Here is a 26,209-nt window from a genome sequence, read left to right on the forward strand (position 1 = left end):
ATCATATCATCTTCCAAAGGGGGAGAAGATCGTAACTATTGAAACCTTCATTATACTCTTTATCATCGGTTAGATTAAGGAAAAATCCCAATTCCATTTCCATAAATAGGAGAAAACAGTTATTCAGAAAATAAAGTGTTTAAAATGATTGACCTCGATTTCTGCTCCCTATAGGAATTTACCTGTTCACGTGCACATATTCTGGGTTAGTCATTGACGCTTCATGAGTTCAACACTTTGGCCAGCATTCTGTTTTGTAAGTTTTAGCAGAGAACTATTTAAGAGGGGAAAAAAATCTCACAAGTAAACTTATATTAGAGAAAAAAAAAAGGCAGATGTAGCTCTTGGGGCTTCCAATGCCTCTTAACAGAAAACATCTGCTGGACTTCCTGAATTTTTCTAAGACCTTGAGAAACACACCCACGCGTTTCCAACTTTTTTCCTAACCATCAAGTTGGCTTAGCAGGGCTCAGTTTTGCAACTGACTGCTCCGTTTTTTTATAAATTTCTTATCCATTTGTGTATTCCATAGATAGGTGCTGATTGCCTGCTGTCAGTCTGGGGGTTGGGGGAGAAGCAGAGAAGAGATTTATGGGTCGGAGTGTTGTCAAAACTAAAACCTAGTCTGTAGATGAGGGTTGGTTTGGGGCTTTTGCTTAAGGGAATCAAACCAGCTCACTTTAGTATAATCCACGTCTTTTTAAATGAATAATATAGTAATTACAGTCGCATGAAGTACAACATATGTCATACAAGTTTCACGAAGGTGTTTGCCATTTAAATTCAAGGGAACCTAATTTGATGTGTTTAGAAAGAGACAATAGAGTTTTGTTTGTATGTTTGCCTGCCCATGGGAACTAAAACAAACAAGACTATTTTTAAAAAGCTTCTACAAAGTTCGCATTCTGTTTTGGGAAAACATTCAGCTCTGTTACTTTCTAAAACTGGACTTGGTCATGCCCATCTCAGACAACCCGAGGTAGTTCACCCAATTCCTACCAGCATATATTTTGAAGGATTCTCTTGGTCTAAACGGTCTTCTGCTGTGTCTCTGAATCAGTTACTGTTCAAGGCAAAAAAAAAGTATAAGGTAGCAAAACATATAATCACGGCGTGTTTCGATGTCTCTTATTTAAGCTAATTACCCTTTTAAGGTAAACTTTCTGGGTCAATACAGCTCTTCAGATCCGGACACATATATGAAGGTTCTGCCCTTCCTGTAAAATGCAAGACTTATAAAAGTCATTATATTTTGAATATTCCTTGATTCAACAAACACGCTGCCACCCACTAGGTATAAGAGACCCTGGTATGGGCTGGAGATGCAGGTTTGAATAAGGCATGGCGGCCACCTCGACAGCAGGCATCACCTGGCAGAGAGCGGAATGCCCCTTCCAGAGATGCAGGGTGTGGCGTGTTCAGGCTGCACACGTACAGCCTGCAGGTACACGTACCTGCCCTGGCGTGAGGACTCGAGGAGGGGCAGCTGTGTCACCAGGGCAGGCCCTGGGACGGACTCACCTCGGCGAGCGTGTGTGATGGGAAGACCGGGGCCGAGAGGTGGGCGTCTAAGGCAGCACCATTTAAGGAGCCGAGAAAGAAACCCCCAAAAGGAAAACAGAGAACAAGGGGCAGAGAGACGGGGACCGGAAACACAGTTGTCCCCAAGAGGAGGGTGCAGCATCTTCACCCCAGGGAGGGAAGGATGGAGTCGAGACCGTTGTTAAAGCAGTGGGTTTAAAGAGAAAGGGGAGTTGGGTGGTAGCTAGCGGGAGGTGTGGGCTGTAGGAATTATAAAACTCCTGTAAAATCCAAACACAGCAGATTAGTTCAGAGATCAAAGAGGTGAATTGTGGCTGGGAAATGGTCTTTGTTCAGAGGACCAGCAGGGAGTGAGTGCTGGCCGGTGCCCCAGGGGTGCAGGGGGAGGGCGGGCCTGGTGATGTGGACTCTTTCGAGGACCGGGCACTGTGGAAGCCTGGGGTCTCAGGTCTGTGTCTCAGAAATGCCCACTGGACGGTGCCAGGCGGGACTCCCAGCAAGGAGCGCTAGGCTGGGACGGCCGCCTTCCTTGGAGGGCGCAGCACTTTTCCAGGGGGACGAAAAGACAAGCTAGAGGCCCTGAAGCAGGGCTGGAGCTCACGGCTGGGGAGACGGCGTGCTGTCCAGGCTCACACACCTGCTTCTCTGCCCTCGTGGGCAACCGTGGGCACCCCTTGTGTTCAGACGTGGCACCTGAGACTGAGGAACGTAACAAGTCCCAGTGGAACAATTTGTCTCATTTTTCCCCTGGTTTTTTCCTTCTGGAGTTTTTTTTTTTTTTTTAAGAGGGGAGCGAGCTAGTGGCCTTTGGTGTTCATGCCGTAAGTGTGCTCCCAGAGAACTTCCCAGAAGCAAGCTGGGGCTGCCTGTCCCTCTTGTGGTCTCTGGCCAGGAGCTTGGGAGGGTGAGCTCAAAGCAGCTGGCAGAGTGGCAGTCTGTTCGTCATTGGGAATCATTTTCTGGTGAATCACCTGCGAGGGGGCACCATGCCAGCCTCGCAGTGGTCAAGTCTATGCCCCTGAATCTTTCCTGGCACATCAGAGCTCAACTTCCAAGAAAGTGCTACTGTTTTCATGACAAAGAGGAATATTTGGCTGCAAGAAATCACTACCGTACTGAGCAGCTAGTAAATCTATGACAGCATTAACCATAAACCCCAGATGTAAACCAGATAGTAAATTGTCATCTGTAGCCGGCAATGTATCTGAAATCAGAGAGATATGTAAAGGGCCTGCAGAAGCAGGTGCATCATCACTATAGACATTTATGGCTTCCTTGATCTGCCCGGAAGTAGGGGGAAGTGGCGTATTCACCGAGCATTCATTGGGTGCAGGACACTGCACAGCGCTGAATGTACATTCAAAGATGTACGTGTTGTCTGGTCTTAAAGAAGTTGCAGTGGATCCAGGAACATACCAGGAAACTAGCAGAAATGTACTGCATAAAATCCAGTCTGCATATGGACGCAAGCTACTCTAATGTAAAACCAGGTCCCTCCTGGGGCACATTCCAGAGAGTTAAATTCCTGGGGATGAGCTTGTAAGGCCACTGTGATCCACTTGGAAATTAGAAGTGGATGCTTGGTTGTTCGGATTTTTTTTTAATTTACAAATAAGCCAAGATGCTTTCCCTACTACATTGCTACAAGCTAACTTCCAGTCGAGTCCATATTTTGTTTATCTCATATATTTTTCTCCTTTCTGTATTCTTCACACCTTCTAAATGTATATATATACACACATATTATATATGTGTGTGTGTATATAGGTATATATATAATATGTGTGTATATATATATAACACATATATAGGCCCCTCAGCAGTCGTTCTAACTCCATTTATGATCAGGACACACTTGAGGGCATGTGAACCGCTTGGTTAGATCTTGCTGAAGGTGAAGGGCTGAGTCTTCGCCGGCTCTCGTTAAGCCTTCAGGAGCTCCTTAGAGGCGGCCGATCCCATAAGAGGCGACTGCTGTCCACACAGGCACCCACACCACCTCCCTCTCCCTCTGATCGGGGAAGGTTGGGAAGAGGGCAGAGCCATCACGAGCCAATGCTTCTCCTTGATACAGGGCACCTCTGTCAACTCACCAGAAGAAAGGGAGCAAAGGCCACTCTGGGGAGAGGCGGGGCGCCAGCCAGCTCTGGAGCTGGGGGGCACAGGGCGGACCTAGGATGCGCTTGGGGGGATCCAGCGACCCAGACGGAGGGCTGGGAGGAGATGAGACCAGGAGCCCCCGAGGCCAGTGCCGGGAGGCCCGGGCGCCACGCCAGTTGTGGGCGGAGGGTGCGGCGTGAGCAGAGAGGTCAGCAGTGTCCCCACTGTGTGGCCTGGGGTCTAGGTGGACGTACCGCAGGGAACGGGGTGAGGGCCAGAGGCGGGGAAGGGGCAGGGCTGGAAGAAATGGATTAACCAGCTCCTGTGAGGGTGCTGAGGCCACAGGGACCGTGGGGTGTCAGGTCCACAGACGGATGGAGAGAGGGTCCCTGCCGGGAAGCGTCCCTGACGCGGCTTCCGGGAAACGAGAGGCCTCACCCCAGAGCTCCTGGGAAAGAAGAGCAAATGTAAACCCAGGAGAAAACCAGATTTTACAGCTCAGAAACCGGGGAAGGAGGCCGAGTAAGACGCCAGGGTGTGCAGAGAAGCCCCGCAGAGCCCGGCCCAGGACAGGAGCCCGTCTGCAGAAGGCAGAGGCCAGGACGTGGGCTGCAAGGGTCCTGCCCGTCGAGGGGAGAGATTGTCCGTGCGGAAGCAGCTGGCACGGGCTCGGGCCAGCGGGAGACAGGAGGTGACTTCGGAATGCGTTCAGGTTCTACTGGGGAACAGAGAAAATGCTTCCTGAAGAGTCACGGAACCGTACTCTGAGACTCAGGGTCAGAGCAGCTGGGGGGCTCCCTCCCGCCATCTTTCTCCCCGAGTTCCGCCGTCTCCCTCTCCCTGACTGAGGCGACGGGCATCACCACCGGTGCATAGGGCACCAGCCTGCCAAGTGCCCGTCTAGGCCATGCAGGAGAGAGGAAATGGACTGTTTGGGTGTCAAAGGCCTTCCACGTGGCCACACACAGGCGCAGAGAGAAATCTCCAGAATCCCTCCCTGTGTAGCTGCTGCCCAGCTGCATAGCATGGGCAAACAGGACGACCCCAGGAGGCCACGGCAGTGGTGGAGGACACGATAGCCACACACACAAAGGGGAGCATCTTACAGAGACGTCCAGGGTAAGGCTTTCTGGGGCTTAATCCCGCCCAGAAGCTGAGCACCTGGCTTGTGACGGGTAAGCCACCCTGTGGACGTTCTAAGCCCCAAAGGCCGCGAGCATTTACCACGCTGCCAATCACAGCTCCAGGTCTGTATTTTCACTCTCTCCGCATTTGCCCCGTTGATGAAATGAGCCGTGAGCATCTTCGCTTTTGCCAGAGGTGGTGCCCTAAGGTCTTCGTAGGAGCGCAAATGCACAGGAGGCGTGTCAGGGGTGAGCGTGGGGCCTGGAAACGCAGCTGTCCTCAGTCGCTGCCTTCCATTTTGTAGGTGAAACTGCTATTTATTTTTCCTTCCACAAACGCGGTGGAGAAGAACCAATGTTCTGGAGGTTGTTTTCGCCCCGTGTCATGAGAACAGGACACAGCTGAGTCACTGCTCTGGAATGGATGTTAATGTCATTTGGTTTCCTCTCGCCCAGGACCCCGGGTCTCATGTCTGGACAAATGAGCCATCCATTATCTTTCCACCAGACTGAAAAAAGATCAATTTCTCGTGGTTTGTTGTTCTTTTTATTAATTGCGGATGTGTGTTCAGTGTCCGTCCAAATAATCACTCTGACCGGGCGGGGAGTCGTAGGAGGGAAGTTCGGGATGTCCAGATAGCCATCTGCTGGGGCAGACGCACCAGGAAGCACCGGCCCTCTGTGGACGGCGTTTAACCCTGACGGTGCGCTGGAACCTTCAGCCCTCGCCTCCTCGGCAGCCCAGGGATGCTGCCATCACGGGACTCGAACTGGTCCGCATCTCGAGAGCTTTCACCCGTGCTTTCACTAGGTGTTATTGTTGATCACGTCTTGCAACAATTTCCAAAACATTAGATACTTTTAAGCTGCGAATAAAGAAGGCTGAATTTTGATCTGGCTTTACTGTCTGCCGTTTAACCTCTCCCAATATCAGACTTCACAGGCGACATGGGTTGTGGGGAATTAACGACCTTGAACACCAGGCTGCTCTGCCACTGACTGCTCACGTTACCCTGTCCAGGCTACTTCGGGCTTGTAGTTGTCGTATTCAAAGCTGGGCTAGAGCTTTCTCCAGGAGCTGTTCCCAACGTTATAATTTCATGTGTCCACAATCAAGTGCATGTTTAGGTACCTTCGGGTGGCCTGACATCTTGAGGGGATCTTCCAGCTCTGCACCAATATAGTCCCTGCCATTTGTAGACTGCCAGGATCCAACAGCCCCATACAGTGAAGGAGCAAAGAGGCCCCCATCGCCACCTGATCTAAGGGCTTCTGCCTGCAGTGCTAACATTTCCGCCGCTTCTCTGAGACCCTTCCGTCCGTGCTTCCCACCGCCATCTTCTCATCTCCTTCCTTCAGCCACTCCCAACATCAAACTAAAAGTCACTTCTAGGGGCTTCCCTGGTGGAGCAGTGGTTAAGAAGCCGCCTGCCACTGCAGGGGACACGGGTGCGAGCCCTGGTCCGAGAAGATCCCACATGCCGCGGAGCAACTAAGCCCGTGCGCCACAACTGCTGAAGCCTGCACTCTAGAGCCCACGAGCCACAACTACTGAGCCCGTGAGCCACAACTACTGAGCCCGTGAGCCACAACTACTGAGCCCGTGAGCCACAACTACTGAGCCCGCGAGCCACAACTACTGAGTCCGCGAGCCGCAACTACTGAGCCCACGAGTCGCAACTACTGAAGCCCGTGCACCTAGAGCCCGTGCTCCGCAACAAGAGAAGCCACCGCAATGAGAAGCCCGTGCACCACAACGAAGAGTAGCCCCCTCTCGCCGCAACTAGAGAAAGCCTGCGCACAGCAACGAAGACCCAACATAGCCAAAAATAAATTAATTAATTAATTTTTTTTTTTTAAAGTCACTTCTAGACCCTTTTATTTTGTTCACAACCAAAGAGCCACCAGTTCTGACACTTCCCTGCCCATCAGGAGTGGCCAGGGGCTGCGCATCACCTTCTGTTTCTTAGCTCAGCTCCTTCTGAGGTTGTTGCACAGAGCCCTCTTAGCCACAGTGGCCTTCTCCCACCATAAACTTGTTCTCCCGGGAGGTGTATGCTTAAGTTTTCAACAGCTTCCCCATATCTGAAAGCTTATTCTCTCAAACATCCAGAGAAACCCTTTGTTCAGGAAATGCGTAACGATTCCGTCTTTTTACCATAAAACACCGCCACCAGCATTCAGAAACGATCAGATCTTTCTCACGTAATCCTTCTTCAACAACACATCTGTTCATGGGAGCAGGAGGGAACGCAGGTCAGAGATCTGTCTGATTGTCCCCGGGAGTGTGCTGATAGCTCCGAGTTTCAGCCTGCAGCCCCAGGGCCGTCCTTACATACCTTCTGACCAGAGTTGCTAAAAAGTAACAGAACTGCCTTGTTTGAGTTTCACCTTGTCTCTCTGGCCCCAGTCACCTTCCAGCAGAAGGGGGATTAATGAGCCGTGAAGTGGTCCCAAACTGAGCAACATCGGGTTAAAGCAGAGGCGCGGGGTTTGTAGAGAATCACTGGAGGTTTGCGGTTGGCTCAGTTTTGTCTAGATTTCCATGAACCCAAGCCTACATCTGTTTGTTTTGTTTTTGTAGTCAGTTTGTCCATCTCCTTTGGGCTTGATTTTAGCTGCGTGAAGATCCATAAAAAGATATATTCGGGGTCCACGGCCATACCCGTGACTCAAGGGAGGTTCAGCTGGGTGGTGACAACAGCCTCTGGAATGTTCTGGAAAGCTGGGTATGAATCCCCTCCTCGGCAGGCCGTCTGAGGGACCTCCACCACCTGGTATCTCTGTTCCCCCACTTATAAAATAGACCTAAGAACAGACCTACCTCACAGAGGTGTTGCAGGGATTACATCATTTTACTGTTGCAAAATGCTCCAAACAGTAAATACTCTGGTCTGGAAATGTTAGTTGCTCTTACAACCTCGTCCCACACAGGGGTCAAATCCAATAACTTGATCGCTATTTCTTGGACCTCTGCACTGGGTTTGGGTTTAAAAGGCCCTCAAATATCTATCTATCTATGTCTATATCTGTATCTGTATTTAGAACACATTCCTTTGAGCAAGTCAAAAGGGAAGGGAATTATCAAATAATTAATTACTGAGTTCACTCAACTACCCTGCGAAGAGAAAAATGAGCTTTGATAAGCTCTTTAGACAACATTGGAATTCCGCAGTCAAAATTTTCGTCAGAATTTTCCCCATGGGAGGCTAGCTCCCCATGACAAATGCGGAGCCTGCCCTCTGATCCACCGAGGGGGGTCATTCTAACCCCAAACGATTGCCAAATCCTGGACTTTGCAAAGCTGTCTGAGCCGAGGGTGGGGTGGGCCCTTGTCCCAAAGAGCGCGACTGACTGCCACCTAGTGTTGGGCACCAGAACTGCAAGGTGTTCCTCAGACCGGGAGAATCAAAGGAATAAGAAGGCGTCTTTTGTTGATATAAAGTTAAAATTTGATTTTAAAACCGAGACCTTCGGCAAGCGTGGAAAATCTTCCTTTTATAGCTTTGCACAGACCCACTTTGGCAAACTCACTCCTTTTCTCCGTAACCTTTAACCCTCCTGAGTCACGGTAGGTGCGCTAAACAGCTTATCTCTGACAATCGTGCTCAGAACAGCGTGGTTCAAATATTACCAGGACTGAGCCTCCTGGAGATGGGAGCCCTGCATTCCAAAGCCCTTGCCTCATTTCCTGTCTTGATTTCGGCAGACGATGGATGTCTTATTTATCTTCCTGATCCTGAGTGCAGCTCCGATAGGGCCGATAACGCCAAATCGTAGAGGCCTGGAAAGCCATCTGTCTGACAACACAGATAAAACCAGACCATCCACTAGAACCGACACTCAGAAACCCCACAGGTCTGGCTCAAAGAGTCGACAAGACCTGAGGGGGGGGCGGGAGGGCGTATTTTGACATATTCAGATGACTTAAGGAATTGAAGGGAGAGAACAAGAGGGCCACAGTTTTACCCACTGAAGCTCTGCCTTGGAAGTGCTTCAGAAATCATGAGCTCATAATGGTCTTAAAAATGGTCTAAGAACAGAAGACTCTGGCCTTCTGCTTCCACGTGGGAGGAACCTGCATTTTGTCATGGGGCGGAGCTGGATGACCGCAGAGCCATAATTCATTCATGTAACGGTCCTGAGCACGTGCCGGGCGTCAGATGCTGTAGCAGAGGCTGGGACAGGGGCTTGGATGAGGCCTGGTCCCCGTGGGCCACACACTGAGTACTGTGTTTGGAGCAAGCTTTTCAAGCCCCTGGTCTAGGTTCAGGGTCAGGAAAACGTCCCCAGAGACTTGAGCCACAGCCTCTAGAGCCCCCAAGAACCCAGGCCAGGACAGCGGGCATGTGCAAAGGCCCTGAGATGCAGGGGCCCTGACCCAGTGCCAGGAGCTCAGTCCGCCTGGGGCGGAGACACAGCAAGCCCGGCTGCCCCGACGCGGGTTGGACAGGCGGGACACCTGCAGACGAGATGGATCCCTGAAACCTGACGACAGATCCGATGTGGACGGCGAGGGCGAGGGAGAAGAGGAACCGCGAATGGTTGCAGAACCTGCAGTTGCTGGGAGAGACCCCCCACGGGTGGGCCGCCTACACCTGCAGGAAGAGACCACTCAGGTGGGCTTCAGATGGTTCTCTCCTTGGAGAGAAAAAAAAAATGCTACAAGGGATTCACGTAGACTCACGTGGTTTTAAAATCACCGGAATAATGTCACTGAGCTTTAGGAAGGAAAAGTATTGTAAATGCTGAAAATACAGGAAAATGCCATCCTAAAGCATTTGGCTGGGCTACGGTGCCTGTCCACGTGGGGAGACTCATGCAGTGCTCTGCTTAGGGGCCAGGGAGGGACCCCTGGATTTTACAGCTGGAGGGGGTCTTGGTGGCATCTCCGCACATTTCCCACACTCGAGAGTAAACCCTCAGAGGGTCAGCAGTGGTGAGCCGCCCTGACCATCGCAGGGCGCACCCAGCGTTCAGGCGGAGGGGATGCTGGGAGGGGTTCCTGGCAGGAGGATGGACAGAGTGACAAGGGGTCTGCACCTCCCCAGCTGTTCCCTTATCTGTCCCATGTGAGAAGCCTGACTGTGCGTCGGAATCGCTTGGGGAGCTGGGTAAAAACAGAGATTGCCAGGCTCCACCCCTTCCCACTCCCAAGCTGTTAGACCAGAAATTCTTAAGGCGCCAGACTCTCCCCAGCTGATGCTCTGGCGGCCAGCCAGGGCCAGTCCTGGGACAGGAGCCATTCCTGAGTGATCTTCTCAAGCTTTGAGGAGCGCTCGGTTACCTGGGATCCTATTAAGATGCAGATGGGATTCAGTGGACGATCCCAGGAGCTCCTGGGGATGCCCATGGTCCAGAGGCTTCCTGAAGTCCCTTCCAAACCTGATATTTTATGAAGCCTCTGGGAAAGTACTAGGCTATCATTGGTGAAAAGCAGAGATGTAAATTTGAAAAGCGGCGTAATGTTGGTCTAATTTAAAATGACTGTTGTTCCCTATAAGAATCTTGCTCAAGAAGGGCTGGTGTTTCTGTACCAGAAAGACAGGCATGCATATTGTACAACAATGTATGAGAAGAGAATATTCTTTTACAAAAATAAAATGAAGTCCATACAATAGGTAAAAACTTTGGGGCTGATTTTCTCTTTAGTTTCTGTACAGTAGAAATTTGTTAACTATCTTGTTTCCTGCCTCGGTGTGGTTCAAGGTAACGTGCTTGCCCCACAGAGATCATCCCTTCTCGTCCCTGCCTTTGAGGCCCTTTGCTCTGAGATCACGTTTCAGGCCTGATATCATGTTCCTACTGGTCCCCGCCCCCTGCCCCAGGCCCTCCAGCCCTCGGAACTCAACATTTGTAAAGAAGTTGACTGTGGGTGGTTTGTCTTCATGGAGAAGAGCAAAGGCACCAAAGTTGTGGTCACGATCCCGGTTGACTCTGAGCAAACCGTGTGACAGGGGCTCACAGGGGGCTGGACCGCCAGTTTTCATTGCAGAGGGGTGTCCCAGAAGCGGTAGGGATGGTGCTACAAGTGGAAACTCTGAACCCTGCCCTGGATCCAGCGTCAGCAGTAACGTGGAAGGAGCGAGATTAAAACCATAACGTGTCAGCTCTGCAGAGCTCTCAGGTCAGCTAAGGGAACGAGCTGACGATACCAAGTGCCGACAAGGACCTGGAACTCTGGTGCATTGCTGGTGGGAACACAAAATGGAGTAGCCAGTCTGGAAAACAATTCTGCAGCTTTATTTTTTATTTATTTATTTATTTTAATTGTGCAGGCGTCCTCCTGTGACTGGGTCCCCCTGGAGTTTTTTTTTTTTTTTGGCTGTGTTGGGTCTTCGTTGCTGCACACGGGCTTTCTCTAGTTGCGGCGAGCGGGGGCTACTCTTCGTTGCGGTGTGCGGGCTTCTTATTGCGTTGGTTTCTCTTGTTGCGGAGCACAGGCTCTAGGCGTGCGGGCTTCAGCAGTTGCGGCGCTCAGGCTTCAGTAGTTGTGGCTCGTGGGCTCTAGAGCGCAGGCTCAGTAGTTGTGGCGCACAGGCTCAGTTGCTCCGCAGCATGTGGGATCCTCCCAGACCAGGGCTCGAACCCGTGTCCCCTGCATTGGCAGGCGGATTCTCAACCACTGCGCCACCAGGGAAGCCCCCTGCAGCTTTATTAAAGTTAAATGTACTCTAACCATAAGGCCCAGTGCTCTCATTCTTGGGTATTTACAAAAGCATGTCCACACGTACAAGAAAGCCATACGTGAATGATTTTAGCAGCCCGATTCACATGGACCAAACACTGGAAACGATTCAGATGTCCTTCAGGGAGTGAATGCATAAACATCGTGGTGACGGGATACAACAGAGCACTCCTCCACAATAAAAGGGATCACCCTGTTGATACACACAGCAGGGCGGTGGATCTCAAACGCTGAGTGAGAGAAGCCGACGCCAGAGTTGTGACACCGAGTGACTCCATGTGTGTGACCGTCTGGAAGAGGCATGACCATGAGACTAGAGGAAGACCAGTGATGGACAGAGGTTGGGGAGGGGGCTTGACCACAAGGGGGGGCGGGCAGCCCAGCGACTTGAGCTGATGCTACTCGGAGCATCTGTGTGTCCAGACTCACAGAACTACACACCAGAAAAGTGGATTTCATTGTATGTAAATTTTAAAATAAGTTTTGAAATCTGGAAGAGGAAATGAAAAAACTAAATAACTTTCATGAACGTACAATAACAGAAAAGTAGATTAAAGCCGAGGAAGGAGGAGGAGAAGTAGTCACACCTTTTCTCAGGATGGAGAAGGTGGAGCTCCAGTTAGAACTTGACCTTTTCAGGAACATTTCAAATGCAGAGGACCAGGAAAAAGAGCCCTGTGCCCAGCCAAGTCGGAACCCTCCCTGGCTCTTAATCTTTTTTCCTTTGTTGGCCAATTTTTTTTTTTCATAACAGACCAACTTAATATAATGCCGGCCTCGAGAATATTTTTCTTTCGTGTGACTGTGTTTAGTCTAAATGGAAAGGAGATAGAACTGTTGGTTCCGCTCCTGGTCTGTGCCACGGACGCTAAGAGGTCCCTCTCAAAGGCCGCCCGCCCGGTGGATCATCTCGGCGGGGAGGCCGATGTTTGGAAGGCCAGGCACGGTGTTTCCGCTCGCTCTTCCCTCCGGAGGCTGTGTTTCCCGGGCTGCTGGCTGTCCCTGGACGCAGGGCGGTGACAGAGACAGGGTGTCACGACACGGTCTCCACTGCGCACGTGAAATGACCTAAGAATACAACGTAAGAGAACTAGTGAGAGGTTGGCATGTGCAACTCACACATGAAAATTAATAGTCCACAATTGAGCCCATAAATATTGGCCGCAAACTGTTTTCATTACCAATCGTCTTTTTTTTTAATTAATTTTTATGGGAGTAGAGTTGATTTACAATGCTGTGTTAGTTTCAGGTATACAGCAAAGGGATTCAGTTATACATATAGGTATATCCACTCTTTTTTAGAGTCTTTTCCCATCTAGGTCATTACAGAGTACTGAGTAGAGTTCCCTGTGCTCTACAGCGGGTCCTTATCATCTATTTTATGTATAGTAGTGTGTATATGTCGATCCCAGTCTCCCAGTTTATCCCACCCACCCACCCTTTCCCCTTGGTAACCATCAGTCTGTTTTCTACATCTATAACTCTATTTCTGTTTTGTAGATAAGTTCATCTGTACCCTTTTTTTAGATTCCACACACAAGCGATATCATATGACATTGTCTCTGTCTGACTTACTTCACTCAGTATGACAGTCTCTAGGTCCATCCACGTTGCTGCAAATGGCGTTATTTCGTTCTTTTTTATGGCCGAGTCGGCTTCTTATAATCTCAGTGACTCCAGAGCTGTCTCCTGTTGTAGCTGTCACTTTCTAGTCATGTAAGCACAGCCTGGGGCCGCCCTGGGTGATAACTCATGATGACGTCAGGGCTACTAGACGACACTCTGGTTGTTGATACTGTTTCCATGCTGTCAGCGGCTCAGTTAGAAAGAGCGTTTCATCGTTTCACACGTATGGGAGCTTGACAACCAGAGCCCCAGAGTCGGCTTCTTCCAGCCCTTTCCTTGGCCGCCATTTCTGCTCCCTGCGGCCCTCAGCTCATCCACACCACCCACCTCCGCCCTTCTTGGAGAACAAGAGGCTTAGGAAATCCAGTCTGTCTGTTAGGCAAGGGTTCATCTTTAGGCAAATGAAATGTACTTATTGCCACAAAGCACAGAGGCAATGGAAGGTCTTTCCAGAAAACCAGCTTTTCCGAACCGTGCCAAGGCAGATCACATCCAGACTTTAAAAAGCTCAGCCTCATGTTGGGCTAAAGCCATTGTGTTCGACTGCCCATGTGCTGCCTATTTTTAGAATAAGGAACAGTTTTCAGACTTACTGGTCCTATGGATGGAGAACAAGAGAGAATCTATCTTTCCTTTGCTTTAAAATGTGAATCTTTCCAAGTCAAATCATTTCAGATAAACTACTCAATAGCATCTTATTACAGGTGACACCCTCTGTATTTGTTTTTTATGAAAGCCACATGTAATGGAAGCCTTGACATCCTAGGTGTATCTTTTGCTGCTGAATCTGGTTTGGTCCTGACCCACTTCCACCCCTGCCGTCCTGTGGGCTGTGGGCAGGACGGTCCTAATTCCTGCCAGGATCACGCTCGTATAGACCAGCTTCCACACAAGGAGAGCTCCATCTTGGTCTCTTCAGATTTTTTCATTTCACAGGCAGACATTTTTAAATAGCACCTTGCTAGATGTTTTTAATACGTCATTTTACAAGCATCCTCTCTTCTTCCACTTCTAAATAATATCTATTTTATAAATTCACTTGTAAGAATGTACTAGAAGGAAGGACTTGGTCCTATGCCATCTGCCTGTGAACTTCAGAGATGGTCTTCTTAATCTTGGCCTTCACCAGACCCCTTTTTTGTTATTTGTTCGTTTTTAAGTCAAGTTTACTGAGGTATAATTTACATACAATTCCCTGAATATTGGCAAATGTGTCCAGCCGTGTAACGACCACCAACGTCATGATATAAAACAGGTCCACGACCCCAGAGTTTCCTTGTGCCCTTTGTAGTCTGTCCTCTCCCTCCGCCCACAGGGGTGGCACTCAATTCTCTGCTTTCTGTCTCTAGAGTGTCACCTAAATGGGATAATAGCACAGTATCGCATAAACAGGACGAACAGAACACAGCCTTTGTGTCTGGATCCTCCACTGAGTGCAGTGCCTTTGAGATTCACCCTCACCGTCGTGCACAGTGGATGGCTTCTTCTTTTTTTGTTGCTGAGTAGTATTCCATTTCATGAATGGGCCATGGTTTGTTTATCCACTGATGGAGACTCAGGTTGTTTCCATTTTTCAGCTGAAACAAGTTGAACCACTGGGAACCATTGCCTAAAGGTCTTCTAGTAAGTGTGTGTTTGGCTTTAGCCGCTCGGGTCTGTGTCCCCAGCGGTGATGAGACTTCGGCTTCTCCGCATCCTTTGCAGCACTTGGCGTTGCCAGTTTTCTCTGTGTGGGTGTGTCAGCCATTCCAGCAGCCGCAGCTACACCTTCTTCTGGATTTAATTTGCCTTTCCCTGATGACCAATGGTGTTTAACCCCTTTCACATGCCTGTTTTCCATCTGTACCTCTTCTGTGTTGAAGGGTCTGTTCTGATCTTTTACCCATTTTTTCAATCAGGTTGTTCTTTTCCTTATTATTGATTTCTGGGCACTCTTTCTATATTCTGTGTATGTGTCTTGTGACTATTTCCCTCTCAGCGTGTGGCCTGCTTTCTATTTTAAATGGTATCTTTTGAGGATCAAATGTTTTAATCTTATCAACTTTTTGTCTCTTATGGCTTGTGATTTTCATGGCTTATCAAAGCAACCTTTGCCTAATCCAGTCACAAAAATTCTTCCCTATGCTTTCTTCTAGAAGTATTACAGTCTTAGCCCTTACATTTAGGTCTGCATTCCATTTTGACTGATAAATGTTTGTCTGTGGAGCCAGGTGAGGGTCAAGGATTGTTTCTTTACATATGGATGTTATTTCCCTTCTATCAACACTCGCCCTACAATCTGTGTCAAATAACTTTGGAGAGAAGGACAGCAGGAATCCCAGGAGGCCATATAATTCTTATTGAGGAATAAGTGAAATCTTTTATTTGGAAGAGCACCCAGGGCAGGACTGATGTTTTGTTATATATTAATAAGAAGCTAAGGGAAAAGGTGGCAGACTTAACATCAGCTCTGTCTGTTTTGCCTGGAGTAGGTAGTTGGCCATATTTACTGATAGTTATTATATATGTAATATATACAGTTCAATACTAACCTTCACATTATCATTAGCTTGGAAGAGGGCGTGACTTCACTCTGCCAGGTGATCAGAAATTGCTCACCAACGCTAATGATCATCCCTAAGAAAGGTGACTGATTCTAAAATTTAGACGAACAAATTATTTTCCTGAATCCTAAAAAAAAGGTCCTTTCAGCCTTTTGGGCCATTTGGTGTGTTCTCACATGTGTGTGAACAGCTCATGGAATGAGCTGGGACTTGGTCTGGAATCCCCTGAAGGTCACAGAGAACCACAGCATTGGAAGGAAGGGCCGGGAAGGCCGAGGAGGGGAGGGGCCGCCAGGGGATGGAGAGGATGTGGGTGTCTGGAGGAGCGCCCGGAGCCCATAAAAGGCGAGACAGGAAGAGTACACTTAGGAAGGAGAAGGGATTTCCTACTATTCAGATGTTGGCCAGGAAGGCATGAAAAGCTTATTCTTATTCTACCAGGAAAGTACTGTACCGTAGATTAAAAATCCAGATGTGCAGTGAAGCAGGATTGATCCTTGGAAACGTTTCTGTTTATCGTTCCCCTTTTTACTCCCTTTCCCAGTGGGGGTGTTAAGGCTAGTAAACTGGATGGTAGCGGACACCTCCTTGGGGTTGTCTGCACGTGAGGTGTGATTTCTCGGGGCCTTGATTGGTCATATCCATCTTCTACCTTTATTTTCGAGGCTGAAGCTGCAGAGGTCTTCAGCATGTGCACAGATCTATTTTGCCCCTTTTCTCAGAAGTGAAAATTCCAAGTTCATGAAAGCTTAGTGTCTCGGGACTTGAAGTGCATTCCCTCCACAGTAGCGGTATTTAAGCAATGTGCGCTCAAGCCTGGACTCATACCCTCAGCCCGTCCAGACTCTGGCTTCCAAAACTAACCCTGGACGTCCCACGCATCCCCCAGGAGTGATGTCCAAAAGGGAGAGGCCGTGTGCACCCCTCCATCCTAACAGTGGCCGAAGTTGGTTCCTTCTTGCAATTGCACTGAAGCATGACACCAAAAAAACTTTGTTAGAAATAGTCTTCAACAAACATAACTATTAGATTTTCCTCTGCCCAGCTCAGGAAGCCCGACCTCTCTTCTGAGATGCAACCTCATGCTTAAGAGAGTTTTCGTATGAAGACATACCTGCCTCCTTCCATGAAAACTTCAGGAGGGGAAGGAGGGTGGGTGGGGTCGTGCAGGGATTCTCAGACTTCACTGTGCAAAGAACCCACCTGGGATCATGGTCAGTGCCGCCCCGGGAGGGCTGGGTGGGCCTGAGAATCTGCATCTCCCGCAAGTTCCCAGGTGGCGCTGATGCAGCTCATGGACCTCGACTCGAGCAGCAAGGGGGGCGTGGAAGATGGACTCCACCCGGGCCCAGACCTAAATGCGTCAGTCATCCCTAACCCTAACCCTCCAGACCCCGGTTGTCTCCCCTCTCAAGCGGGGGCAATGCCTACTTCATGCACTTGTCCTGGAGGTAAAAATGAGAGAAACCATTTTTTGAACCCTTTCGTAGCGCTTCATCCCAGAAGATACAGGAGCACAGGATCCTCTCATTATCCCGTTTCCTAGGAAGTGATACATCTATACGAATCAAGTTCTCTGTGGGCGGGGGGCAGAGCACATGGGCTTACAGCTCCTTTCCAAATGTCTGCTGGCTTTTGAGAAGTATTTTGTGGAAATACTTTCGTCAAGTATATTGCAGGAATTTTAGGAGCTTTAGAAATTTATGCAAAGACAGTTAAGCTACAGTCCTACTCTTTCTGGGGTAATTTTTATTTTTAACATCACTTATTACAAAAAGAGAGGAAGAGATGGAAATAACTTTTCCGATCGGGACTTTTCGTCTGAGGCTGGAAGTCGATAAGGATGATGATTAGTACAGAGGAAAATCCTTTTTGTTACTAATCATTCCAGCTGCTCTTTGCAAACACCCTAGATGCCCTGGTGGGCCGGATATCCTAGGGGAAATCTCGTCCCTGATGACCAAAGCATGCATACCAAGGTCCTCAGACCTTGACATAAAGGTCCTTTTAGTCCCAGCAACGCAGGATTTGCACTGAGAGCAAGACTGAGGGACCAGTCCTGGAGGACGAGGGAATAATTCAGATTCCCTCCAGGCTCTTCCTGGCTTCTCCCTAGAGCCGAAGCTGGAGGGGATTTTGTGAAATGTTTCATCTGTCAGAAGCTCAAGATGAGCTCTTCAGAATGACACCATTTTCACACCCTCTAGGATATATATTTTTTTTAATGGAAAATAACAAGCATTGGTGGGAAGGTAGGGAAATTTAGGACCCTCACGCATTGCAGGTGGGAATGTACAATGGGGCAGCCGCTGTAGAAAACAGTGTGGCACTCTCTCCCTCAGACAGTTAAACAAAGTTACCGTGTGATCCGCCATTCCACTCCGAAGTATAGACCCAAAAGAGCTGAAAGCAGGGACTGAACAGATAGTGGTGCGTGCACGTTCACAGCAGCGCCGTCCGCAACAAACGAACTGGTTTATCCATACGGTGGAATCTTATTCAGCCATAAACGTGGATAAAGTACCGACACGTGCTACGACATGGATGAACCTCAAAAACATTACGTTAAGAAGCCAGACACAGAAGGTCATATATCATACATATGATTCCATTCATATGAAATATCCAGAATGGGTAAATCCCATAGAAACCGAAAGCAGATGGGTGGTTACCAGAGGCCGGAGGTTAGGGGGATGAGAATGATGGTAGTGGGTATGGGATTTCCTTTGGGGTGATGAACGTATTTTGGAGCTAGATAGAGGTGACGGATAGAGGACATTGTGAATATACCTGAAGCCACTTTAAAATGGGTAGTTTTGTGGTATGGGAATTTCACCTCCATAAAAAGAAAAAAGTGAGAGCATGTTCCAGAAAAGGAAAGGCTAGAGTTTTATTCCCAAAGTCAGACTTCCCATCCAAGAAACAAAAGTTAAAAAGAAGTTTACTGACAATGGCAGGAAAATCAGACCATGATGTCATTAGTCACTCTCCCCATCAAAGAGAATCAGGAAAGGTTAATGAACTCGAGACAAGGTGAGGCTTTTCCTCATTAAGACGCACGTATCCCATTTGGGTTAATGGGAGACGGTCCCTCTTAGTTGGCGCTAGACAGTCATCCCCTGGAAGAGATGTAGATTATGGGCAATAAAAATGACAGTACTAATGAGGAACATTTTATCCCCCAAAGGCTGCTCCCTGTAAACACTAACAAACTAGGGGCCTCCAATAGTTAGGGGAATTCTGAGGCTTAGAAGCATGGTCTGCAGTCACAAACAAAACAGAAATGAGCACAGCTGAGGAAGAGCCATAAAAATCTGAATCAAAGCATGTTTATCCCCAAACTTCCAACAAATGTAGCATACCAAGACCTTAGAAAAGGATGACCCTGGGATGTCATGTGTCCAAGGTCAGGGCTACCCGTCTTGTACCACAGTCCTCCTAACCACTTTTTTCACGTTCTCCAAAGATTCAAATACACTGGCTTTGCCGTGACGCACGATGCGTGTGGTCAGGCTACCCCAGGGGAGCAGCCGCTGGTTTCTGCACCGACTGGCCTCTCTGGAACTCGTGCGGGGAGAGCAGAGAACCTACCATCCCTAAAACGCTGACCTGGCCCTGAGGGAGCCCCAAACTCCCCTTTGTCTGAGGAGGCAGGGGGCCCAAGCTTTGGGGCAGGTCTCAGCCATCAAGTGGGATCTTAATCTCCATCTGTATCCTCCACCCCAAAGACAATTCTTTACTGCTCCCTCCATGCCTGGGGTCCAACATCTAAAGGGAGGGGCAGCGTGGGGAAGATAATGACATTCAGAGGCAGGGTCTCTCCCCACGCCCTTCCCTCCGATTCTGTCTGTGACATGAAGGCCGCACCTCACGCTGCATCTGAAGTTACTCACTTCCTCTCAGTGGTGTGTGACGTTAAGGACAGATTATAAACATTCTGCAAAGACAGACAAACGTCTTAGCTGCACAGTTTATATAAGAAAGGTTCTTTACAGGCAATGAAAGAGAAGACTAGAAATACTGACTCAGAAACCCCTTACTCTAAAGGCAAGACCAGCATTTGAAGTGTGAGAGCAAATGGGCCTTGGCAGAGAAAGGCTCTGTGTGATGAATAAACAGCAGACTCACTCGTTTAAGGAGGAATCCAGCCAGAGTTAGTTGGTTGGGGATTTTTTTTTAATTTGGGCTAACCTGGGAGGTTCATTAAAATATAACAGTATTGCATAAGCACAGGAGATTTTTATGGTCGTGAAACTATTCTTTATGATACTGTTATGTTGGATACACACCATTATACTGTCATCAAAATCCATAAAATGTACAATACAAAAATTGTACCCTATTACAAATCTTGGACTTTAGTTAATAACATATTGGTTCATCAGTTGTGATAAATTTACCACACGAATGCAAGTTGTCAATAATAGAGGAAACTGTGAGGGAATGGGGGGTATTTGGAGGAGCAGAGGGGTATTTGGGCGCTCTGTAGTTTCTGCTTAATTTTTCTGTAAACCTAAAACTGCTCTAAAAAATAAAGTCAATTAATTTAACAAAAAATATTAATATATAACTAATGCATAAATTAGTTCCAATGATAAGAGAGCTAGAACCCCCTTTTTAATCTGTTTATTTTGATTGTGGCAAAACATGTGTAACATAAAATTTACCATCTTAATCATTTTTGTACAGTTTGATGGCATTAAGCGTGTTCACATTTTGTGCAAACATTATCACCATCATCTCCAGAGCTTTTTCATCTTTCAAAACTGAAACTCTGTCCCGATTAAACTCTAACTGCCCTTTCCCCTCCCCCAGCCCCTAGTTGCCTGTATTGTACTTTCTTCTCTATGAACGTGACTCCTCTAGGGACCTCATGTTGGTGGAATCAGACAGGATTTGTCCCTTTGTGGCTCATTTCACTCAGTGTAATGTCCTCAGGGTTCATCCATGTTGTAGCCTGTGTCAGAATTTCCCTCCTTTTTAGAGTGAATAATGGTCCATTGTGTGGATAGACCACATTGTGTTTATCCATCATCCATCAGTGGATACTTTGCTTCCACCTTTTGGCAATTGTGGAAAATGTTGCAGTGAACATGGGTGTAGAAATATCTGTTCAAGTCTTTGCTGTTGATTCTTTTGGGTATTATCCCAGAAGGGGAATTGCTGAGTCACAAGGTAATTCTCTTGTTTAATTTTTTGAGGAACCACCATGCTCTTTTCCATAATGACCACACCACTTACAGTCCCACCAACAGAGCACAAGGGTTCCAGCTTCTCCACATCCTGGCCAACATGTAATTTTGTCTTTTCTTTTTTTTAAATAATAGCCATCCTAATGGATACGGACGTACATTTTATATATTTCGGAAACCTTTTCTTTTTTTCTCTGTGTGTGCATGCACGCACACTCGTGTGTGTGTGTGTGTGTGAACAGAAGGAGAGATTCTCTAATCACTTAAACATTCGGGGACCACTTTGATAGCTGGATGCCAGTTCCATTTCCATACCTATTGTTTGCATTATGCTGAGATAGAGAGAAAATCTTAGAAATTTGTTTGACACTTTCTTTTATACTGAAAGGACTTTTTTTGTAAAAGCCAAGTAAGTTTATCCTTTCATCCCAACCCAATATTAGCATTTCACAATAACATCACTTTAGTAATTCAGGATCATTTTTTTCTCACATTTAATGTTTTTCCCTTTGAACTCTATGGTTTCTTTCTTAGCCAGGAATCACTTTGTGGTTCTCGTGGCGGAAGGTGGTGGTTCGCATGTAATGTTCTCTGAAGATTATAGCTCTTTAAGAATGATGAGTGTAGCTTCAAAAGCAACATGGTTGAAAATGCTCATGCATGGTTGTGAATTGTGGAAACTGAACGTGCGTTGTTTCTACAGGGCCAGCCAGGGCCAGTGGGCCCGCAGGGATACACCGGGCCCCCCGGGTTACAAGGGTTCCCAGGACTGCAAGGCCTCAAAGGTGACAAGGGTGAAAGGGGGGCTCCCGGGATCACAGGACCGAAGGGAGACGTGGTACGTACAGTAACTGTCAGTATTTCTCTCGCTGTTTGAAGGGTGGAGGCGTCTTGGCCATCATTAAGTCTGTTTGCCTTCTTTACAGGGAGCCAGAGGCGTTTCTGGATTTCCTGGTGCCGACGGAATTCCCGTAAGTTTTTCATAAGATTAGAATTTTAAAACACCGTACACGTGCAAAACAATACGTTTATGACTTACAGACACATGTCTCACTAGTCCCCCTTTCTTGTTTATAACAAAAAACTTATGGGGCTACATGTGCATATTTTTTTCTCGTGGAATCCAGTCAAATATTGGACAGATTGTTTGCTTTGTAAACGTCCTTCTGGACTTGGCTTCCAAATTGAGGCTACTTTGCTAAAACTGGACACTGCTTTGTAGTAAAAAGCGGCAGTGTTGCATAGACGTGCTATAAAGAGCCAGGCTGAACGTTTTGTTTGAACTCCAGAACCACCTGAATATAAAGCAGTCCAGCCAAGAGCGGGGCTGTCCTGAAGCTTATGCAGCTTCTCAAATTCTTGGTAGTTACTGCACATAAATGAGAAGACGAAAGGCATGCTTTGTCCATGAGAAAATCTCAAAATGCAATCAAATGTGTTTTTCTAACCTAGTTTACTTTACTTCTTGTGGCATAAGAAAATAAACAAAGCAGCCTGACTCACAGCCTTCTTCACGGGACCCAGGAGCAGATTTCCCAGGGCCAGCTTCCTGCGGATCCCAGCCTCCGGGATAAATGTGTTTATCGCACGTTTAGACCTGCCCCATCCCTCTACCGCTGAAGTTTAAGAACGTCTGCCGCTGGAACTTCACACACACGCAGATGTCTGGGCCCTTACCCTACACACATGTTGTCTATCACCATGCTCATACATGCATGCGTGCGCGTGCGTGAGCACACACACACACACACACACACAGGGAGAGAGAATCCTCAACCCCCCAGGCTACACAAGTGGGGCTGCTCCATCGCAGGAGAAAAGGGAGAGGGCATGAGTGGACAGCAGTCACAGGGGATTCATGCTTTTCCTTCAGATCTTTAGCTCCGCCTTCAAGGAGACTTTTGCAGCAGGAGGCGGAGCTAAAGAAAGGAAGCCACACTCGCCAAGATGTGAGACCTACATGGCTGGTAATCCTCAGTGTCACCTCAGCGAGGGCTCAGACACACATCAGTGACAACACACAGCTGTGAGCAAATAAGGAAATAACTCTCACATGAGTCAGAATCTTGAGAAATTGGCAGAGTTGAAGAATCCGCAGATTTCAAGGGTTAAACAAATAACAAAAGTATTTTCCTACCAACTGCCTCAAACGAAATCGCCCATTTTTAACCTACTTTTTTGGACTCTTTGGATCATTCCTCAGTGTGGTCTTCTGGAAGTAGAAGTCTGAGCTTTAAATGGAGTGACATTATGGGAAAATATTGTAACTAATCTGTATCGTGTTTTCATTCGTTTTTCCACTTCATACTCATTTAATATCAGAAGCAAATATTTTGCAAATTAGGGAGGAAATAGTCATCATATCGAGGGGTGATCATGGTGTACAGATAACGGGTCATTTTCTACAGAATGTCAGGGGTGCTAAAGACAGTCTCCTTAACTGCCGAAGTCTGATAGATGCTCCACAGTAAGTTAATGTAAATGCCACTTGTGGTATATAAGCACCTAATGAACGCAGAGTTTGAAGGACCTGACAGTTTTAGCTGTTTAGAAGTCGAATATAGAAAGTGATGTGCAGTAAATCTAAGAATTGTATCGTACAGAAATGGACCTAATTAGATGTTGAACACAAGAGGGACATTTAGCTCAACAGAATTGAAATTTTTCTTTGAAGGACAATTTCAAACTAAGGCCAGATTGGCATGCAATTTCAAATGACTTAGATTGATTCTAAGCGAGTCAGAAAGACCAACAGCAGACGGGTAATTCAGGAGGAGAGTAAGGAACTCAGTGGTACATTTTAATGAAAGCGTCACGGAATCCTAACCGTCATGAGGAGAACACCTGCAGAGCTTGATTTCTGAATTTGAAGGTCGGCTTCTAGAGGCCCCTTAAAAAGAGGCCTTTATGTTGAAGACCAAAATGCTGCTGGCTCTCCAATACCAGAGAGATTGTGTCTTGTGATTTACAGGGACAGTCAGGGTTTCTCTGACCCACCAGAGGGTTGACTGAAAAGCTTACTGGATCTCTTATCTGATGGCACCAGTGAAAGCAATGGCCCTGAACATCGGAAGCAAAGAAATGTGCAAACAAAAGAAAACTTCTATTTCTCTTATTGTATTTCTTAATATCATTCAGGGTACAGGCACTCTGTGTAGGGCTTGTTCATTCCCTTTGAAACTTTCCAAATTTCTCAAGGTAAACCTAAAAGACAGCCCACTGGCCTCAAAAATCACTCTGAAATATATATTTGGTCTATTATCAAAAAAACCAAAATTTTAAAGAAATTGTACAATAAGAAATCATATATCTAAACATCTATTGTGTAAAGAAACAGCAAAACAGGCTCTGGTCTCGTAGTCCATAAACTGTAGAGTATTAACCTGACCCCTGCATGTCTCCAGAACCAGATTCATGCGGTTGAGACGCCCAGAGACCTAGCCTGACCCCGAGTTACACGAAAGACACATGTGATCGCATTGCCTTCCTTCCCCCACCCGGCATCCCAGAACACCTGACTTGCTTTCTATTCATGTTTAAAATCTAAAAAGTCGTGTTCCTGAAGACGACAATAAGTCAATTGACTTACTGAAGAAAGTCAGTAAGGAAATCAGTTTTTCTACCTGCCGCTAAGTCACTGATGAGATCCCTCTGCAGGTGTGACTCTTACCCATTGATGAAGTCCCTCTGCAGGTGTGACTCTCACCCGTTTAGGACGCGGGTCTGTCCGGCTCCATCTAGAATTCGGTTGGGCACAGCTGACCCTTGCTATCCCCGAGCAGCATCTGCTTCTAGAGTGTTTTCTAGAATTTTTCCACCTACCTTTTTCTGTTCCTGCTAAAACAGCCCCCCCTGTCGCCCAAGGAAGCAAAGCAGCAGAAACCCCAAATGGTTGACATCTGACCAAACCCCGTGGGAAACAGAAGTCTGTTGTGCAGGCCCCTCTGCTGCTGAGAAGGGCACCTGTGTGCCCTTGATGACTTAGTTCTTCATTCACTCATTGGTTCATTTTGAGTTGTCTTGGCGCTTGGATTCATGCCAGGGACATCTCTTCTGAGAAGATTTTAAGCTGTTTCATCACAGTTACATGAGAACTAAACCCCTGCGGGCTGAAGACTCACTCGCTTGTCTGTTTCCAGGGACATCCTGGCCAAGGCGGGCCCAGAGGACCGCCTGGCTACGACGGCTGCAACGGGACAGTGGGTGACGCAGGCTACCCGGGACCCAGCGGCCCTGGCGGCTTCCTCGGCCCCGCTGTGAGTATGGGAACCGCTCGGGCTATTCCACGGGTCGGCTCTGGAATCTGCGTGGTGGAAACGCGTGAAAGGTCTCGCTTTCAGGAGGCCCCGCAGAGGATGCCTTTGAGAAACGGTCTTAGCAAAGCTCTCAGAAGAGGGTGAGCTGCCTCCAGCTCACAGGACGGTGATGGGGGGCGGGAGCCCAGGCCAGGCCTGCCTTTACACCCCGGGGAACCGTGGCTCCCGCCCTTGGTTAGCGGTCAGGATAAAGCACACCGCCCCTGCTGAGGCTGGCTTGATGATACCCAGGCGCGCTGTTCCTGCATCCAGATATCTCCCTGTTCCGATTCATCCTTTAAGCGTTAGGTAGAAAGTAATGGGTTTGGCTTATGTGGTTCACTCCTGCAGCCTCCTAAGTGTTTCTTCATTTTCTCCCATGCTCCGATTCAAATAACAGTGAGTAATAGCGGAATCGTGGAAGTAAAATTTTATAAAGCTTAAACCTTGACAAAATTCTCTATTAGTCATCCTCTTTATTAGATTCTAACATCCTTTGTGACATGAGAGAACAATGACGTTCTCCGGGATATGCAAGATAGACTTTATTTTTCGTAATGGAAGAACTTCCATAGAACGATCTATTTTGTGGCTTCATTTAATTTCTAGGGTCTTTGCAAAGAATCTTGAAATATTTTTCAGCATTCTATTGCTACCCTCTTACCACCAGTATATTGCAAATTCGGGGTTAAACTAACATTTTTTGGCAAAACTTTTTATTTAAAAAAAACATTTTAAGGTGAGGGAAGGGCAGTCATAACACCCGTCATTGCGTTTCCCCGAGGCTGATGGATTTCTGGTCACGCTCACACCTCTGCCTTCCAGCTCCTCCTCCACTGGCCGTTTCTTTTTCATGTGATTCAACTTTTCCATAAGCTACATTGCATTCTATTCTATTCTAATATCATAGCTTTCATGATCAATAAATATAGCCATCACTTTAAAATATTGATTTTATATGTAGGTATTAAAACACGTGTATATGTGTATGTACGTACTCACACATCGTGTATATTTGACACAATTCCATTTTTAAAGGATGACCCAGTATCTCTCCCACAAATGGTGCTTCAGCGTGAAATGTGTTGATATTTTAGCA

General features: G+C 47.5%; 1 protein-coding gene across 1 annotated transcript in view; it reads left to right on the forward strand.

Moving 5' to 3' along the window:
* The window catches only part of COL4A2 (collagen type IV alpha 2 chain), a 176,060-nt gene that overhangs the window by 93,094 nt on the left and 56,757 nt on the right, over positions 1-26,209 (forward strand). The window contains exons 5-7 of the mRNA XM_082366217.1: positions 21,519-21,653; positions 21,742-21,786; positions 24,955-25,071. Coding sequence (XP_082222343.1) covers positions 21,519-21,653; positions 21,742-21,786; positions 24,955-25,071 — 297 coding nt within the window. The remainder of the gene's footprint in view (positions 1-21,518; positions 21,654-21,741; positions 21,787-24,954; positions 25,072-26,209) is intronic.

Source organism: Balaenoptera borealis (assembly GCF_965194805.1).
Source record: "Balaenoptera borealis genome assembly, chromosome: 18".
Taxonomy (NCBI): domain Eukaryota; kingdom Metazoa; phylum Chordata; class Mammalia; order Artiodactyla; family Balaenopteridae; genus Balaenoptera; species Balaenoptera borealis.